General features: G+C 52.0%; 2 protein-coding genes across 5 annotated transcripts in view; one reads left to right on the top strand and one right to left on the bottom strand.

The window, feature by feature from the left end:
• SORCS2 (sortilin related VPS10 domain containing receptor 2) overlaps positions 1-19,550 on the bottom strand; it is a 438,679-nt gene that overhangs the window by 179,163 nt on the left and 239,966 nt on the right. The gene's annotated exons all lie outside the window — the stretch shown is intronic.
• Positions 16,844-19,488, top strand: PSAPL1 (prosaposin like 1). Its single transcript, XM_084797416.1, has one exon. The coding sequence runs from the start codon at positions 16,903-16,905 to the stop codon at positions 18,475-18,477; it is 1,575 nt and encodes a 524-aa protein (XP_084653542.1). The 5' UTR covers positions 16,844-16,902; the 3' UTR covers positions 18,478-19,488.

Raw genomic sequence — 19,550 nt, 5'->3', positions numbered from 1 at the left:
ACACCCTGCCTGGGTTGGGGGTGGGGTTCGGGGCGGAACCCTTGGAGGATGGCCACCGGCCATGAGAACAGAGGACAGGCACCATGCCATGAGTGTGCTCCACAGCATCCCCAGCGAGGCCACGGTACGCAGTCACACTAGCATCCCATTTCCTCTTCCATCTCACCCTGTCACCACCATTCCTACTTTGAGACACCATGGCAGCCCCTAAGTTCCTGGGATATTGACCAAAGCCATTCAACCTTTCTCCTGCTAATCATATAGCATTTGCAGACATCACAAAGGGAAGGGTCTCTGCGACCAGTCTGGCAGCCGGAAAGTCAGCTGTGCTTTTGGCCACTATGAGGCGATGGGGGTGGGTCTGCATGAAGGAGCTGGAAAGGAAGGAGCCGGCTGTGGCGGAGGGGGTCAGTGGCCTCCTGGTCCTCCCCCAGGGACTCCTCCCTAGCCCTTTTCACATTCTGATAGGAAGCGAGTCCCTCTTGAAGGGAGGGCAAACTCGAGGCAGTAATTATTTTATTAAGACTGGGAAACGATGAATAATTCAATTTGGGGAGAGAATGGTGCCACTGATTGAATGTTGCTTCCTTGAGCCTGACATCGCCTCTTGCTAATTTCCTTTGACATTTCTGGCAGGGCATCCTGAGGATGGTCCTGGAATACTTGAGATGTGCCTTCATCTTGGGCATTTCTGACCCCTCCAGGCTGGAGGAGGCGGGGGAGGGGGGGGAGATCAAAGCCCTCGATGACAACGAGGTGCCTTCGCCAGCTTGCAACATGAAAAATTCAAACCTCAGGCTTGGCCGTGTGTGTTAAACACGCTGTTGTGGGGGTCGGAAGGCCACTGCAAGTTCATAGCAGAGTCGCAGAAGCATATGTGAAAATGCGAAGTGTTTCCCGGGTGACTATGGAAAACTGATCCCACGGGAAGGCAGTGTGTTACCAGCTCTGAACTTCCAAGACCCAGTGCACACAAGGCACCACCTAACTACTCTACAGATGAAAGGCCAGCAGCCCACAACTCCTCCCACAACGCTGGACACCACAAGAGGCCGGAGGTTGTGCATGGGAAGAGGTACCAGGGAGCCCGCCCAAGCGTCTTTCCACATATTAGAGGCATAGCAGGATCGTGGCCGCCAATAGGGGAAATGTCATGTGTCACTGCAAGTCTTTCAGATACCTAGGCTTCAGGTGGCACCCCAAGATTGGGAGGGAGATGGCACTCTCATGTCTGGACCTCAGATGTTTACTCCCAAGGGTACACTGGTCACCACTGGGATGGGTTCCCATAAATCTTGTCCCTTACGCTGGGGCTGGGGCCTAGCACGAGCACTGTGAGTCCCACCGAGTCCCGCTTCACAGTGGCTTAGCTTGGGGTGTGACCACCACGGGACAAGGGAAACACGGACTGGGTTGGAAGTCATTTAAGTGCGGTTCACTCTTTTCCTTGCTGTGTCAGTCAGCTCTGGGTTTCTCTAAGAGGTGCCTCGTGAGCAGCCTTATAGAGAGAAAGGGGTTGTGTAGCTCAGGTTTGGAGGCGTTGGTCCACGATCCGGGCTTCACTTCAAGGCCTCTCAAGGGAGTATGGTGAGAGGGAGAATGCCTCATGGTGGGAACAGGTGCCACAGTGAAGCAATTTACTGCTTGTTACAACAAAGAGATGAGGAAGAAGGGCCAGAAGCCCTTTCAGGGGTCCCTTTGACCTGAGGTCTTTCACTGGCCCCTGACACCTCGCACTGATTCATGGTTGAGAACCCAACCTATAACATAGCCTGAGTGGGGCTGCCAAAATCCCAGATATAGTCCCAGCCAGCAGTGTCTGTAAAGCCATCTCTATGATGCTGGTCAGCCACAGAGGCCACAGGTACCAGTCAGCCCATGCTGTGATGGACCCACCCAAGTCTAGCTGCAGGAGGACTTCCCTGAGTTTGAAGCTATACTAGACGGCGGGGATACTACTAGGCCATTCAGGGCTGTGTAAAAAAAGATGACTGAATAAATAAGTAATACATAAATAGAATTATAGGTGTTTGTCCAGTTTCTGCTCATTTCTGCTTCCCCTGACAGCCTTTCTCGGGGACCTAGCTGGGAGACATGGATGCTCCTGGTCCAGGTCGGGAGCAGTGGCTTGGTAAAGCCATCCGGAAGGTTGCAGATTCTTGGAAACCTGAATGACACAGACTTTAGGGCATGACCTAGGTCACATGACCAATCCCCCTATGGCCTTTGGGGCTACACAGGAAGAGGATATGGACATGACTGTAGCATGGAGCTAGGCTACCCACAGCCAGCTGTGGAAGGTCACTACAGACACTTTAGGGTCCATGGACCCCAGGGCATGGCAGTCATCATGGCCCACATGACCATATCCTTCCCCAAGGACATGCATGCCCACATGAACCCTGGCCACTGCCTCCAAGAAGTGGGAACAATAGGCAGATTTGGGCCCAGGGGTCCCGCTCAAACTATGGCACCAGCCAAGGACAAACTTCAAACCCCTACTCAGATCTAGCCAATGGACAAGACATCCTCCACAGTTGAGTGGAGAGTGGGGTATGACTTTCACATGTACTCTGGTGCCTCATATTTGACCATGTCCCCTGGAGGGGGAGACCTGGTGGCACCAGAGGAAGGATAGCAGGCTACCAAGAAGAGACTTGATACCCTATGAACATATACAGGGGGAGGAAGTCCCCCTCAGGCACAGTCAAAGGGGAGGGGAATAAGGAGAAAATGGGAGGGAGGGAAGAATGGGAGGATACAAGGGATGGGATAACCATTGAGATGTAACAAGAATAAATTAATTTTAAAAAAAAAAGAAAAAAGAAAAAGACGGTGGATTTGAAAGAGAATGCAGGAATCATGACAAGGGAGGGGTTGAAGGGAGGAAAGGGAAGAGGAAAATGTAAAATATACTCTAATCTCAAAAAATAAAAGTAATTTAAAAAAAAAAAAAGAAGAAGAAGTGGGGACAGGCAAGGGGAGGGGACAGGTAAAGGAGGGGGCAGGCCTGCTTCACAGGTAGAGGCAGACACTAAGCCTCTGGCAGCTGGCCCCCGTTCCCCTTGTGAATAGGAGGTTAACTGTATGCCACTGCGCTAAGCTTCTGAAGGGTGCGGAGCCAGGGAAGGAGAGAAGAGAGAGAGGAAGGAGGTAAAAAGGAAGAAGGGAGGAGAAAATCTCCCTGCTGTTACACAAGGGTGACCAGGTAGCTCAGGACTCAGAGGAGGAAGCCTTATGTGGGGCTCAGATACTTCAGGAAGGTTCCCTGAGGTGCAGTCCATCGGTAGTTCCCACACACTAACGCTTCCAGCTGGACGTGGAATGACCTGACTGCAACAGCAGAAAGCTGGGGTGTGGAGGACTGGCTCCCTCAGAAAGGAAGCCGTGAGGCCACCTGCGAGCAGGTCCTACAAGCCTGGGCAGCAGGGGGCAGTCTAAACACTTTAGAAACAGGCCACAGAGGCAGCAGAATTTGAGTACATGGGTCCAGAGACAGAGAGTAACAGTGTAAGGGGTGGGGGTAGACATAGCTGGCTTCGTGATGTTTCTCTTTCCAAGAATCTACAACACATGTGCGGGAACACACACATCTGTCTAAACTCAGGGGAGGTGGGGCTCCATGTGTTAGTTGAGTGTCTTTTTTTTTTTTTTTTTTTTTGGTTTTTCGACACAGAGTCTCTCTGTGTTAGCCTTGACTGTCCTGGACTTGCTTTGTAGACCAGGCTGGCCTCCAACTCACAGAGATCTGCCTGCCTCTGCCTCCCAAATGCTGGGATTAAAGGCATGCACCATCATGCCCCGGTAGTTGAGTGTCTTTCTAATCACAGGATTTTGCTGGTACAACTGCACCTCCCACCTCCAGTCAAAAGCCAACAAGAGCGGGTTCCTGTCCTCAGCCCACTTCAGACAGCCCCTGAGTATCTGAAGACCCCGATACTGAGATGTTCATGCTTTGAAGGCCATGTTGCCAATGTGTGAATGGGCTTTTCCATCTACGAAATGGGTCAACAGAGGCAATGCCTCAGGGCTCATCTAGAGCTGAGTGATCTCCAAAAAAAAAAAAAGAGTGATGAGAAAGCACAGGCTTATGCGAGCTGTATCTTGCCAACATGATGAATAAAGAAGAGGGTGAACCACAGTAAGGTTGGGTCCCATGGCCTGGAGCTTGGTGACATCCACCCCCAGCTAGGTGCACTGCCCTGCATGGGACTACCCTTTTGTCAGGCCTCATGGGGGCCTCAGAAGGGGCTCCCCCGGCAAAAGCCTCTGTCCTGCACCCTCCCCCACCCCAGGGCTGTCCAGCTGTTTCAGGCTCCCCTGCCAGTCTTCCAAAACAAAAACAGATCTCCTGGGAAGCATAGGAGAGAATGGAATGTTCCTGGCTTTTCTAAAAAGTTCTGTAGGCCCCAGGTGGAGGGAACAGCGGAGCCAATCCAGGCCCTCTACCCTGTCATCTGACTGCAATTATTGATCTTTGAGCTGGGAAAACCTGCATCCCAGGTCCCACAGATGCACTGACGGCCTGGCGGGCCAGGTTTATGGCTCTGTCCCACAGCAACTACAGAGAGCAGGGAGGGATTCTTGGAGGCTGCATGTCACTAAGCTCCTGCCAGTAGACCCTGGGCAAAGGTGACTCTGTCATCCCTCTGGGTACATTACCCTGGGACCTCAAGCCATGGCTACAGGAGTAGAAACTGGGGTATCTAGCAGACAGAAATCCAAGGTCTGAAAGCAGGCCAGCTAGCTTCAGAGTCTGAGTTCCTTCTGCCCTGACTAGGTACCACAGCCATGACTACTGCTGTGGCTCAAAGTCAGACTCTCAGCTTGCCGGAGGGAACCAGAGTGAGGGTAGAAGGCCCTGTCCTTTGCCAGTGATGGATGGGATGCGACTTGGGGTATGGGAACAACAACTCCTCCTCCTTCAGGTGGAACACCCACACTGTCTCCTAGGGTCCACAAAGTCACTGAGCTCTCCCCACAGTGATGACTGTCACACCTGTGTTTAGGATGTCTCCTCAGAGGTCACTTTCTGCTCCCAAACTCAGCACCTTGTCTTAGGACTTTGAGGGCATCCCTCAAATAAGGGGTACATGTGGACAGAGTGTCCAACGTGAGTCTGTTCAGGGACAGAGATGGTACCCATCATCTCCAGCCGATGAGGAAAGCTCCCTCACCCCTGTGACTGGGGTGTGTCCTCTCCAGCCTGGTTCTACCTCCCAGCTAAACCCTGCGTGCCAGGTCAGCACGTTTGTACCAGCCCCAGTGACTTCTTAGTACCCTTGAAGAAAGTCCTTGCTCTTCCAGACCCTGCTGGATGAAGAACGGAGAGTGTGGTTAGGGCAGTGAGGTTTGGGCTTGCTTCCTTAGGACTAGGCCTGCGGTCATTTGATTGCCCATTGGTGGACCCCAGGCAGAGGGGGATGCTTTCCTTGTCCCCTAGACTGTCCTGGAGAGCCAAGGCAACTTGACATACAGAGACCTTGAAGAGATCCCTTTGGGGATTCCCTTTGGGTAGGGTCTTCCTAGGTCTCAGTCCCATCATCACCCAACTACCACCAGCTCTGCCCTCAGTGCTCTACTCTCATCCTGGGCTAGACCATGTACCTGCCTTACAGCCTGCATAAGCAATCTCGAGGCGTCCTTTGGTGGTCTCAGGGGTCGTTTGCTGTGACAGCCAGAGGAGGCTCTTAAAAAGAAGGCTAAAGACGAGGCTGCAGCCATGGGTAGCAGAGAATGGAGATGCTGCTGGGGTTGGAGGCCCTCTGTACACTGGAGCCCATTGCTCACCTCAGCCTGGCTCACTGCACCAGATCCTCCCTATACCACCTGAAAGGGTGGAGCCACAGGCAGCCATACATCTCACCTCATGGGCAGCATGCTGGGGAGTTTGGATGCAGAAGCTCAGAAAGGACACCTTGGAAGAGCAGTGGGAGAGCTCTGAATGAATGGGGCATCCATAACAGCAAGCATCAGGGCTGTTCCCAGAGCCGGGGCAGATGCCCCCTTCCCAACATCCCTGTGTCACCTTGATCAGGGACACTTAGTTTCAGAATGAGGGGATTGGCCAGCTCCTCATGTGGGAGCTGTGTGTGGACTTTGGCTGACCCAGGAGAAGGCACAGGCTCTAAAGGAAGGCAGGGGACACAGGGCTAGCAGGAGGCTGGGATTAGCGTGGCCCGTGGTTGGCCAGCCTTGCCCAATAATTTGGATATTCAGGGTCCTCTCCACTGTCCCTTCTCTGCCTCTGCCCTCCATCCATCCATTCTTCAATCTGCTACCCACTCTCACTTCCTGTAAGGAAAATATAGCTGCACACCAAAACACACAGGGGAGGACGAAAGAAGAGAAGGAAAGCACGACAGAGAAAGACAGGGGGGGAAAGAGGAAAGGGCAAACAGAGGGCACAAGAGAAAGACAAGAAGGAAAGAGCTGTGAGGCAGGCAGGCTTCGGCTCTTGGTCTAGGAGTGTGCTCCAGACACCTGGCAAGCCAGTCTCACCCCTTGCCCTGCCCCAGGCCAGGGTGGAAGTTTAAATGGCCCATCTGGCCCATCCAGGGTGCTGTGCTTCCCAGGGAATTAAAACCTCAGCATTTCAAGGTGTGACCCTGACTAAAAGGTATGTGAGAAGAGTAAGGCACATGTGAGGGGCTGACTGAGGTCACATTCCAACTGAGAGAAAGGCTCCCAGCACCCCTGGCCCACTGCCTCCCTTGTTTCTGTCTCCCAGATAGCTTCTATAGCAAGGCCAAGGTGCCCAGTCATGGCTGTTCACAGACCTCTTCCAAGGCCAATACACGCACTCCACTTCCTTACCCCTCTATATTATAGCCTCATGTTTCTCCAGAGCTCCCAGCCATCTCTGGCTCCTCCCCACACCACCCCTAGACATCCCTGACCTCAGATCTCAACTGTCAACAGAGAGTGGGATCCCACACTTGTTCCTGGACCCAGCTCTCTGCTGAGGCCTTACAATGTGGGGGGAGGGCAGGGTCCAGGCTGTTGTCCGCATCATGCTAGTGTCCTGTCCTCACTTGCTGCCCTAGCCAGTGTGCTTCTTCTGTGGCGAGAGAAAGCTACCCTATGGTGCAAACCTGTGCTTACCCCTCCTTCCTTCCCACTGCCCACAGCGTGGCCCCATTCTCTGCTCCCCCATCCTCCTCCACACCACACCCTGAGCAGACACCTGCTCTTCCTTGGGTGATGCAATGACACCCAGGACATGTGTGCCTGCCTAGGTTCCTCCTCCTGACAGTCTTCTCCATAGCGCGGGTTAAACGTTTGGTGCTGTCTCAAATGCTTTCTCTCCTGTCCCAAATTTAAACCATCAATCAGCAAATCCAACTGCCAGCAGATTTGGAATTCAAGGTCACCACCCAGTCCTACTGCTGGCTGGCTGTTCCAGCTGCCACCCTTGCCTGGGGCCGATCCCCACACATGTCTTCTCAGATCATATCGCTGCTCTGCTCTCTGCAATGCCTGCCCTCCGACTCACTTTCCTCAAAGGTTCAGCCAGAGTCCTTAGTATGTTGTCTTTCTAATTCCAGTTCCCCCTGCTCCTTCCCCCACACACTCTGCTTCCTTGCCATGCCTGCATCGCCTGCCTCAGGACCTTTGTACATGTCAGCCTCCCTGCTTAGTACATAATCAGATTTCCTCCTGGCTTTCTCCCACGCCTTCTCCGGAGTCCTCACCCAAAAACTGCCAAGTCACCAAGGCCATTTCCGACCATACACAGGACTCTCCTGATCCCCTTGCAAAGTGTAGGATTTCTCTCTGCTCCCTTCCCACTCGCCTCCCCCCATCCACTATCACACTTACTAGGTTTGTTGCTTAATTTTCACTCCTTTCCCCTGGAGTAAAGTCTCAGGAGTTTGGATTGCCCTCTATCTAGTTAACTCAAGTATCCACAGCACCCAGAATAGCACTCGGTGCAGAATCGATACCCAGTAAATAACAGCTGAATGCACATAGGAGAACAGCCAAACACCACAAGGCCCAGCTTCAGCTCTAGGACCTGCATGGGAAGAGGGACCCTGCCCACTGGCTCAGCTCCTCCCTCCACCTGGGAGGTGCTGACCTACTTATCCTGGGGGAGATCTTTCTGTTTCCCCCAGTTCTTAGGGGCAAGGTGGGCCTGAAGGCTCCTCAGATCTGAGAGATCTGGAGCTGCCCAGAGGTAGCCTCTAAACACTGCAGAAGTCTGTGGGCGTGCTGGGAGGACTAGAGCTCCGAGGAAGACAGCATGGCTAGTACATAAAGATAATTCATCAGTATAATCAGTATTTGGAACCTGGGCTTGTCCCAGCCACATGGAAGGACAGAGAAAGACAGACAGACAGACAGACAGACAGACAGACAGACAGACAGACAGACAGACAGAGACATATAAGGGCTTGGGCTCCAGCCACCATGGGGCCACAAAGTCCTCCAGGTCCTAAGTCAGAGGCTGCTATAACCCCTACACTTTAACAGTCATGACAGCCTTCTGGGCCTTCAGAGTCTATGTGTGGCTCACAGGGCTGCCAATAGCAGAGGCTCAGGCCTGAAGTCTCTTTGTCTGTGCAGCCTAGGGAGCCACAGCACCAAATGTTCAGGAGGACCTGCAGGTAAAGAAGAGGCTTCTAAACACCCAGGCATTGTGATCCCGGGGGTGGGTGGGGTGGGTCTCAGCAACTTAGGGGCCTCTGAACAAGCTTTCTACCACAGTGCCTTGTCCCCAGGCTTCTCGGAACCAGGAGCAATCCAAGCCATAGCACATGACTAGGAGCAAGGAAAACCAAGGAAAACCAGAGCCCAGAACACAGCTGTCATGGGTTGATGTATGGCCCCAGAGTCCCCAAAGTATGCTGAAGTACACCCCCTGGCATCTGTGGCGTGGTCTCTTTGGACCTTAGGTCTTTACAGAAGAACATAGCTGAGGTTATTCTCCACTGGGGCTCTAAATCTATGACTTTTTGAGAAGGGGGAAACAAACACAGGAATAAAGATGAAAGCCTGTTTCTGACAGGTGCAAAGATGGGGTGGCCAGTCACAAGTTCAGCCAACATCTACAGAGGTCCCCCCGAGAGCCTGGACAGCTCCGACTCTGGCCTTGGAACTGGGAGGACGAGTTGTTCTTTTCTTAACCAAACCATACTTGGCTTCAGGTTGCAGTAACCAGCCAGGCAGCTGCAGGAACTCCTGTACCTTCCACTCCTGCTCCTGGCCCAGCAGCCCCTGATGGAGCCAGGTGTGCAAGGCTTTGGCTGGTGGGTTCCAGCCTCTGCTCTGTGGTTGGAAAGCCAGGAGGGGCGCAGAATCCAAGAGCCCTTAGTCTGGTGGTTCCAGTGGAGGGGTCAGAAGCCAGAGACAAAGCAAGACTCCAGAAGGAAAGAGGCTCATCATCTGCTGCTCTCACCAGTGACGAAGCCAGAACCAACTTGACCCTCAGCATGCTTCCCTTGCCCTTTATCCCTCAGGACCCAAGGGACCTACCTATGGGGGAGGGGCAAGGATCCTGTATGCTGGCCACCTTTGAGTAGGTAGACAGTAAGTAAGGCTCTGTAGAAACACAGGTCCAGCTCTGCCTGGGCTGAGAAGTAATGAGACTCCAACTGACTTGCTCACTAGAGGCTCTCAAAGGCCAAGGTCCCTCTGCTCCATTCAGCCTGCCCTTTGCTTGCCCAACTCCACTCCAGGTTCCTTGTCCTCCCCAACCCCACCTCACCACATCCCACAGGCTAAGTCATGGATGGGCACTTACAAAGGAAATCGGATGGTGGTCTCAGCCTCCCCTGACCCCCTACCTGGTGCTCTCTTCCAGACACCCCATGCTCCAGAGACATGCTAAAGAGTCTCACCCCTGCATTTGACTCCTCTGAGTCAGACTGACAGCTTGATGGTGAGCCAGCCTCTCTGTCCCCTCCTTGCTGCTCATAGGAATAGCATGTGACCCCCACCCCATCCCATACCCTATATCCCTACTACAGAACATATAGTGTCCCTCCTGAAGGCTTTCTCCAGGAAGTCCTATCTACCACTGACCCCTACATGGCCTCCTGCCATGTCCCCACTTTCACCCCCCACTTTCACAGGGCAGAGCCTGTTGTGTTTGCCCATCAGTACCCTGAGTCCAAGCATGCCGTCCCTGCTTCCTCCATCTTCCTCCCATTTAAGGCCTGCGAAATACATGTGAAATGAGTGACTGGTGAGTCTCTTCCTCCTGGCCCACCCATGGCTAGACAGTGGTGACCGAGTCTTGGGAAGGGGACAGGAGAGTCACCCAGACAGACCCAAGAAGAACAGAAGTGAGCAGAGAAGACAGCAGAGTACCACGATGCGTGACAGAGGTAGAGTGGGGCAGGGGGACCATGTGGTCTGGGACTCACATTGCGGAAGAAGATAGGCTGCACTAGGCAGGTAGCAGCACCATATACCCCCAGAGCAGAGTGGGAGTGCCAGGTGAGCAAGCTGCACAGGCCTTCTCCCTCCTTACCTCACTGCATGGAGGCCGATGGTGATGACACCAGGCAGTAAGAGGCTGAACAGAGCACACAGAGTGTGAGAGTCAGTGTATCTTGCCACATATGTAGCCACACTCAGCTTAGCTTGTCCTAGGATGCTCTTTACTCATCAAATGACAAGAAAGTTCCCACCTCCTCCCATGGAGATGAAGCAGTCAAGCCCCCTTCTGCTTCCTCCCTGGCCCAGCTTCCAGGTCGGGGAGTCATCCACAACATGGTCCCCAGCCACCTGCCTACATGCATCCACAACCAAACGAGAAAAATCTTTACTTGGGAACAAATGCTGCTCTAATAGCTCTGGGATTTCTAAAACCCTAAACAACAGCAACAGAGTGTTAAACTGCAGGGGGTAAGTGAGCATTTGTTCATCATCTCTGAAGGGCTGAAATCAGAGACACAAGGAGTGACAGGCACCAGCAGTGATGGGCGGTGACAGCAGGTGCAGCCATTTCAGAACAGCTCAGGAGGACTGGCACTCCGCAGAGAGGAGCCTTGGCACACACCCTATAGAAACCTGCAAGGCCCACATCCTGCTACCAAGAATGCTCAGAGTGCCAGGGGACCAGCAACCCCACGGCTGAAGTCAGAAATGTCAGCCCACAGTGGATAGACAGATTATGATAGGACCACACTGTGGGCATGACCCTGCAAGGGAACTAATGCAGACAGTGGTGAAGGCAGCCCAGACAGATATTATAATGTGGAGGGAAGAACATAGTGATATGTTTGGATGCATGGACATAGCACTGGAAATGAGTCCATGGTAGAAAACATTGACAAAGCTGAGCAACTGATGCAAGCAAGGCTCGTGCATCCTGACTTACAGAGGCATGTGTGTTGGCTGGCACTCAATGACCTGTCCACTTAAGATATGTGCACTTCCTGTGTATAAATTCCTCCTCAGAAGAATAAAGCCCACCGTCAACAGATACAGAATTCTAGGTAGTAGACTTTGCGTTTCACAGTGGAGTGGGCTAGTGCATCTGTAAATTTTAAAATGTATTTGGATTCAAAAATGAGAGTGAATAGATACATTAAAAATAATAAGAGCTAGGCTTCTCACGGTTAGGCAAGGGAGGACAGCTGGATTGCAGTCTGCTGCATGCAAGGAGGCATATGAGCAAATAGGATAAAAAATGGGTGCATGTGCAGGTGGATGGATGAATGGATAGATGGGTGGATAGATGGGTGGATGGATGGGTGGATGGATGGGTGGATGGATGGGTGGATGGATGGATGGGTGGATGGATGGGTGGATGGATGGGTGGATGGATGGGTGGATGGATGGATGGGTGGATGGATGGGTGAATGGATGGGTGGGTGGATGGGTGGGTGGATGGATGGGTGGGTGGATGGGTGGATGGATGGGTGGGTGGATGGATGGGTGGATGGATGGGTGAATGGATGGGTGGATGGGTGAATGGATGGGTGGATGGATGGATGGATGGGTGGATGGGTGGATGGATGGATGGATGAATAGATGGATGGATGGACGGGTGGGTGGATGGACAAATGGATGGATGGATGAGTGGATGGATGGATGGATGGATGGATGGATGGGTGGGTGGGTGGATGGACAGATGGATGGGTGGATGGACGGATGGGTGGATGGACGGATGGATGGATGGATGGATGGATGGATGGATGGATGGACGGATGGACGGATGGATGGATGGACGGATGGATGGATGGATGGATGGATGGATGAACACATGAGTGTTTGAGTGGGTAGATGGGATAATACATGGCTAGATGGGTTGGTGTATTAGGTGGATGGATGGATGAATGGAGATATAGGAGGATGGATGAATATGTCACATACGTTCACATGCACACAAGCACTTACTACTTTATGATCTCTGATTCCACAAGCACATATTTCCCCCTCCACCTTCATCCTTTTTCCTCACCAATAAGAAGTAGAATGTTGTTATTTTGTGTCATTGGGGGCTGGAAATGACAGTGGCATAGCAGGCTTACCTGGATTCCAGATATGGGTTCTAAACATTTTCCTTGAAGGAAAAGCAGAATTTAGGGCTGGCTGAGGAAAGAAAAAACCAAACTGAGCCTGTAGTGGTGTCATGGCTAGATATGAGGGGCTCAAGTGGACATGAGGACAAGTGGAAGAGACACAGGACAGCTCCATGTGCAGCACATGTCAAGACTGGAGCCACCTGGGCATCAAACCAACCAGCAATGGCAGTGAATTAATACTCACAAATAGTTCAAAAATCACAATAAACCAGATTTATGGACAGCAAAAATAAAATCAAAAGCCACAAGGAAAAAAGAAAAGATGGAGAAAGCAGAAGGGGTTGAGGAGAGGGGAGGAAGCTTTTCTTGTACATAAAAACACCAACCAGTTTCAAGTGCCTCTGGGTCTGATGCCCTAGAGGACCCAGGGCCGTGCAAAAGGATGCCACTCTAGGACCTTGCTGGACCAGTCAAGAAGTATCACCTTGCCTGACAAGGTAACCAACCTATGCCCCAGTGTGACAAAAAAACAAGGCCAGGCTACTAGGGCTCCAGGCAGACATGAGCAAGGCAGCGTGCACAGTGCATGTACTATGTGACTGGGGTAGGCCTGGGAGATAAGCTGCCTGAACAGGGCATCTCTGGCACCTGGAACGCCTGGACTTGGGTGTAGGGTGGATAACAGTGCTGTGTCAACACTGCAGCTCTTGGTTTTGATAAATGCACTGCGGTCATGAGAGAGAATGCCCTCATTCTTAGGAATGAGACACGGAAGAAATGGGCAAAAGGACACAATGCCTTCGCCCACAGCCTCCCACAGCAGTTGTGACACACTGCATGCAATTATTTATGTGCATGGACAGACAGGCATATAGATAGCATACAGATGATAGATGGGACAGATGGACAGATGGATGGATGGATGGATGTTTAGAAAAGACATACTGAAAACTGGATGAGCAAATGGATAGACAGATGGTACATGTGTGGATAACTGGATGGACAAATAGATACATAATTGGATGGATGGATGGATAGATGGAAAATGGGTAGGTAACTGGATGAATATATGAGTGGACAAGTAGATAAACAGGTAAACAGAGAATTGGCTAAATGGATAGAAGGATGGATGGATAGATGAATGCACAAGTGAATCAAGAGACAGATAATTGGATAGACGCATGAATGGACAGATGTATGCATGTATGTATGTATGATATATGTACATATGCATGCATTAATGTATCTGTGTAGAAAAATGGGTGTGTGGGTAGATGACAGATGAATAGAAAGATAATTAGGCAGATGAATGGATAGGTGGACAGATGGATAGATGAACAGGTGGATAGATGAGTGGATAGGTGGACAGATGGATAGATGAACAGGTGGATAGATGAGCGGATGGGTGGGCAGATGGATAGATGAACAGGTGGATAGATGAGTGGATAGATGGGCAGATGGATAGATGAACAGGTGGATAGATGAGTGGATGGGTGGACAGATGGATAGATGAACAGGTGGATAGATGAGTGGATGGGTGGACAGATGGATAGATGAACAGGTGGATAGATGAGTGGATAGATGGGCAGATGGATAGATGAACAGGTGGATAGATGAGTGGATAGATGGGCAGATGGATAGATGAACAGGTGGATAGATGAGTGGATAGATGGGCAGATGGATAGATGAACAGGTGGATAGATGAGTGGATGGGTGGACAGATGGATAGATGAACAGGTGGATAGATGAGTGGATGGGTGGGCAGATGGATAGATGAACAGGTGGATAGTTGAGTGGATGGGTGGGCAGATGGATAGATGAACAGGTGGATAGATGAGTGGATGGGTGGGCAGATGGATAGATGAACAGGTGGATAGATGAGTGGATGGGTGGGCAGATGGATAGATGAACAGGTGGATAGTTGAGTGGATGGGTGGGCAGATGGATAGATGAACAGGTGGATAGATGAGTGGATGGGTGGGCAGATGGATAGATGAACAGGTGGATAGATGAGTGGATGGGTGGACAGATGGATAGATGAACAGGTGGATAGATGAGTGGATGGGTGGACAGATGGATAGATGAACAGGTGGATAGATGAGTGGATGGGTGGACAGATGGATAGATGAACAGGTGGATAGATGAGTGGATGGGTGGACAGATGGATAGATGAACAGGTGGATAGATGAGTGGATGGGTGGACAGATGGATAGATGAACAGGTGGATAGATGAGTGGATGGGTGGACAGATGGATAGATGAACAGGTGGATAGATGAGTGGATGGGTGGGCAGATGGATGGGTGGGTGGATGGATGGATGGATGGATACATGGATGCATGGATGAATGGATGGATAAGAAGAAAATAAGGTATAGATAGAATAAACAGTATTCCTGGGAAGGCATGGGCATTCTCTGAACTATTTTTGCCACTGTCTTCTAAATCAGAGAGTGTATTAAAACCAAATATAACAGAGGCCTTAAGGCTAGAGTATTTCCTGAGCCCGCACTTACACTAGTGAGGTGATTTGAGTTGGTGTCCTTGACAGCCTGTGGATAGTGCTGCCCACCAGAGACCCTGAAGTACTGAGACTTTCAGCTAGTCCTCACCCATGACTCTGGGCAAGGGACAGTGCTCTGGTAAAACTCTTACATGAGACTTGCCAATTCTTGGCTGGAGAACCCACAGATGGGCTGGAGGCCTACACTCCCAGATAGAGCACAGAGATTCCATGCCCCACCCTTCTCTTCTTGTTGGCACCTTCTCCTGCTGATTCCTGAGCTGGGTCCTGAAGGATACACTGGTCATCACCAGCACAGAGCCTTCCTGGGTTCTGTGAACCTCCCTGAGAGCAACTGAGCTTGAAGAGGCCTATAAGAACTCCCAATACAGAGCTGGAGAGATGGCTCAGAGGTTAAGAGCACTGTCTGCTCTTCCAAAGGTCCTGAGTTCAATTCCCAGCAGCCACATGGTGGCTCACAACCATCTGTAATGAGATCTGGTGCCCTTTTCTGGTGTGCATGCATGCAAAAGCACTATGTATATATGAAAAATAAATTAATTTTTTTTTAAAAAAGAACTCCCGATACAGAGATGCAGGTGGAGAGGACTTAGCCAGTGTATAGTCTGAACCCCTAAGGCAGGATCTCATGGACCCTCAGGGGGTTGGCATCAAAACTGAGTCAAATGGTAGGTCACACATTTGGCAAACAGAGTTGATTGTAGGCTTAAAAAAAAATGCCTGAGCACCAAAAACAAAGTGAGTAGGTGTTCCATAAACAGCAACGGGGTAAGGTGCTGAGGGTGAGTCAGCCAGGCTTGCCCAGGCAGATCTAGATAAGAGCACTTTGTCTTGAGCCCCACCTCTGTGTACAGCTGGTCCTGCAGCTAAGAGAACCCAGCCTCCTCACTTCACCAAGCCTGTTTCCTCCCCTGGCCCAAAGGAAGCAGAGAGCTAAGCAGTCATTTAAAGGGCCCAGGGAACCTCATTCCACATTCTCTCTGTAGCTCAGCCCCCTAGAAGGAGGGCAACAGGAGGCACCATCTGCATTCTTTGCAAAGCTGTTGCAAAGGCAGCTGGGATACCTGCCCCACATAACTGGGAAGTGGATTCCCCTGGTCACCCAGAGCCCGAGAGTCTGAGGCACAGATACCCATGTATGGGACTCACACTGCTAAGGCATGCAGGGTTTCCACAGAGCCTCCAGGGTCCCTGCTCTGACCACTCCTGTGGGAGCAGTGAGCTGTGTGTCAACTATAACACGTGAGTCTGGTTCCAGAATCCTCCACCGAATCAACAGGATGAGGCTCTGGCCACCTGTGTGTTTGCCTGGCGCCAATGCTCTTGCCTAATGTCTATTTCCAAAACTACGGAAGATAACAAATGACCTAACAGCGAAACAGAACCCTTTTGTATATGCGAGCCTCAGCAAACATCATGTGCATCTGCCATGTGGCCTCTTCTATAGACGTCTCCAGAGGGAAAGGCTCTGAGTGCCAGCAGCCTTCACACAGGCATTGTGGGGTCAACAGCCCACTCAGCCCCTGAACAGTAGGCCTTAGGATCAGAGCCTGTACCAGGCACATAGCCATGAGGACCAGTTAGAAATAAGTCACAAGTCACCCTATATATTCAGTTCTTCCAACTCTGGTGTGACACAGAATAGAAAGCTTCATCCCCAAAGAAGCTAGACTTTGAAAATAGTCATTATTCTGGGGTGGGAGAGAAGGAGGTATTCCCTAAAGGTAGAAAGGCCAAGAGGGTAGAAGCTAGAGAGGACGGTGCCAGCACCCAGGCAGGTGGAGCTCTGAGTCAGGCTGAGGAGGAGCAGGAGGCGGGCACCTTGCTGAGCAGGCCAGGCAGGCCAGCAAGTTTTATAGCAACAGCCAAACAGAGGCAGCAGCCAGTGGAACTACAGGCATTATGCTGTGTGCTCTGATTCTCTTGTCTGGTCTCCTTGGGGCCACCACGGCCAGCCCCATCTCGGGCCCCCAGGAGTGTGCCAAGGGCTCAGGAGTATGGTGTCAGGACCTACAGGCAGCTACAAGGTGTCAGGCCGTGAGATACTGCCAGAGTGCTGTCTGGAACAAGCCCACAGCCAGGTCCCTGGCCTGCGGTGTGTGCCAGGATGTGGCTGCCGCTGCTGGTAATGGGATGAATCCAGATGCTACAGAGTCGGACATTTTGGCAACAGTCATGAAGACCTGTGAGTGGCTTCCGAGCCAGGAGTCTTCAGCTAAGTGCAAGTGGATGGTGAATAACTACAGCTCAGATGTCCTAGGAATGCTCAGCAGAACCTCAGGCACTGCCCTGGCTCCGGTGTGCACTGCGCTCACCCTCTGTGAGACACTACAGAGGCACCTAGCCACAGCCACTCCTGAGAGTCCGCTAACTCCAGAGGATGCAACTGAGGTGATAGCTCCATTCTTAGCCAACGGGGCCCTGAGTTTCCACCCACCACAGATGCCCGGGGGTGCCGTGTGCCACGACTGTGTCCAGCTGATCTCCCGGCTCCAGGACACTCTAGAGTCTAACTTGACCTTGGCAGAGGTAACTGTCCAGAATCAGTGTGAATCCCTGGGGTCTGGCCTGGCTGACCTCTGCAAGAACTACCTCCACCAGCAATTTGTCCCTGCTAAGCAAGCGCTGCAGGCTCTGCCCCCACAGGAGGTCTGCAGGAAGGGGGGCTTCTGTGAGGAACAGAGAGAGCCTGCCCACCGGCTGGCTCAAGTGGCCGCTGTGGACGGAGTCCCCTCTCTGGAGCTGGAATTGCCACGGAAGAACGAGATGCAGATGCAGTTGGGCCTGACCTGTGATGTGTGCTTGAATGTAATCCAGGAGATGGACAAGTGGCTCAAGACCAACAGCACAGAAGCCCTCATCACTCACACCCTGGAGCGAGTGTGCTCCATAATGCCCAGTTCTCTGGTCCAGCAGTGCGTCACCCTGGTGGACTCCTATAGCCCCAGCTTGGTGGAGCTTGTGAGCAGAGTCACCCCAGAGAAAGTGTGCGACACCATCAGGCTGTGTCATAACAAAAGGCAGGCAAGGTCCCTCTCCAAGGCTGAGGCAACCACGCCATCCCTGATGATGGATGAGGAAAACCAGGGCACCTTCTGCCAGGGATGCAAAAGGCTACTGGACGTGTCTTCCCAGAATCTGGACCGCAAGAGCACCAAGAGGGACATCCTGAATGCCTTCAAAGGTGGCTGCCGAATCCTGCCATTGACTTACCTGCTGCAGTGCCACCGTTTTGTCGCAGAGTATGAACCCGTGCTCCTAGATAGTCTCAAGTTCATGATGGACCCCACAGACCTGTGCAAGAAGATAGGAGCCTGTCACGGCCCCAAGGATCCACTGATAGGCACGGATCAGTGCGTCATGGGCCCCAGCTTTTGGTGCAAGAGCCAGGAGGCCGCCGAGATGTGCGATGCCTTGGAGCACTGCCAGCGCCTAGTGTGGAAAAAGCCAGGCAACAAAAACAACAAGCAGCCATGACTGTGGCCAACAGAACCCAAAGCCTGCCAGGACTGACCCCCACCCACCTGCAGGCTTCGGCCTCGCAAGAGGACCCTATGAGGTGGGTACTATCCTGTCCCCATGTCATAGATGGAAAAAAACTGAGGCTCTGATTAGGGAATTGCAGCAGAGCAGAGCTGACATCCAAAGCCATGCTCTCCTGATGCTCGGCAGCTTTCTCCCTGACTCTGCCCTTATCAAAGTCTTTTACAAGCAGAAGGTCCCTCTCCACCCCTGCCACAAGCGGGAAGTCCTCCTCACCCCTGCCCTAGTAAGCCACCCTCTCCTGCCATGCTGTGACGCTGATGGCCTGGAGAAATCTGTCCGTGGCCTCCCATGCAGGGTGAGCACCCAGCTCTGAGCCAAAGCAGTTGCAGGAGGGTCAGGTAGGTAAGGGTAGGGTAGAGGGGACTGTCATTAGTCAGGCCAATGGCCCTTATCAATAGTGATAGGTGGAGGTTGGGGATCCCAGTGGTTCAGCTGGGACATGAGTGGCTCTGGACTTCTCTGGGGGAGGGGCGGCCGGGTCATTGGCCACCATCCACAAGAGACATTGGGACTTTATAGGACTCCTGTCCATGTCTTGTCCCACCAAGAAGATTCTGTCTTCTCACACAGACTCCAGGCGCCCTCGTGCTAAGCGTTCTGAGGTGTACTTAAAATCAGGAGAATAAGGCCCATTGGGTGAGCCCTGGGGAAGGCCCCGAGGGGTGAAGAATGGCTGTAACAGGAGCAGCAGCTAGAGCTCCACCGTAGTGAGCAGGCCCTTTTATCGGCTGAGCCTCAGTTTTCCAATCTGTAGACTGGGAGGATCGTGCCTGCCTCATAGGGACGTTGAGACAATTCTAGCAGATAGCCTCAAGTTCCTTCACTTAGAGACTGGCACCCACTGACCTACCAGGATCAGGAAAACCTTTCTCGGGAATCGACAGAGTCTCTGGGGGAGTCTGACCAAGCAAGTGTTATATAAATCATGAAGCTTTCTGCAAATGATGTTTGCTGTTCTTATTCTAAGGGAAAAAGCATGGCCTCTGGGGCTGCAAAATCCCCCC

The sequence above is a fragment of the Acomys minous genome (genome assembly GCF_964271855.1).
Source record: "Acomys minous genome assembly, chromosome: 10".
Classification (NCBI taxonomy): domain Eukaryota; kingdom Metazoa; phylum Chordata; class Mammalia; order Rodentia; family Muridae; genus Acomys; species Acomys minous.
Note: the sequence above shows the minus strand (reverse complement) of the source record. Positions and strands in the feature narration are given on the sequence as shown.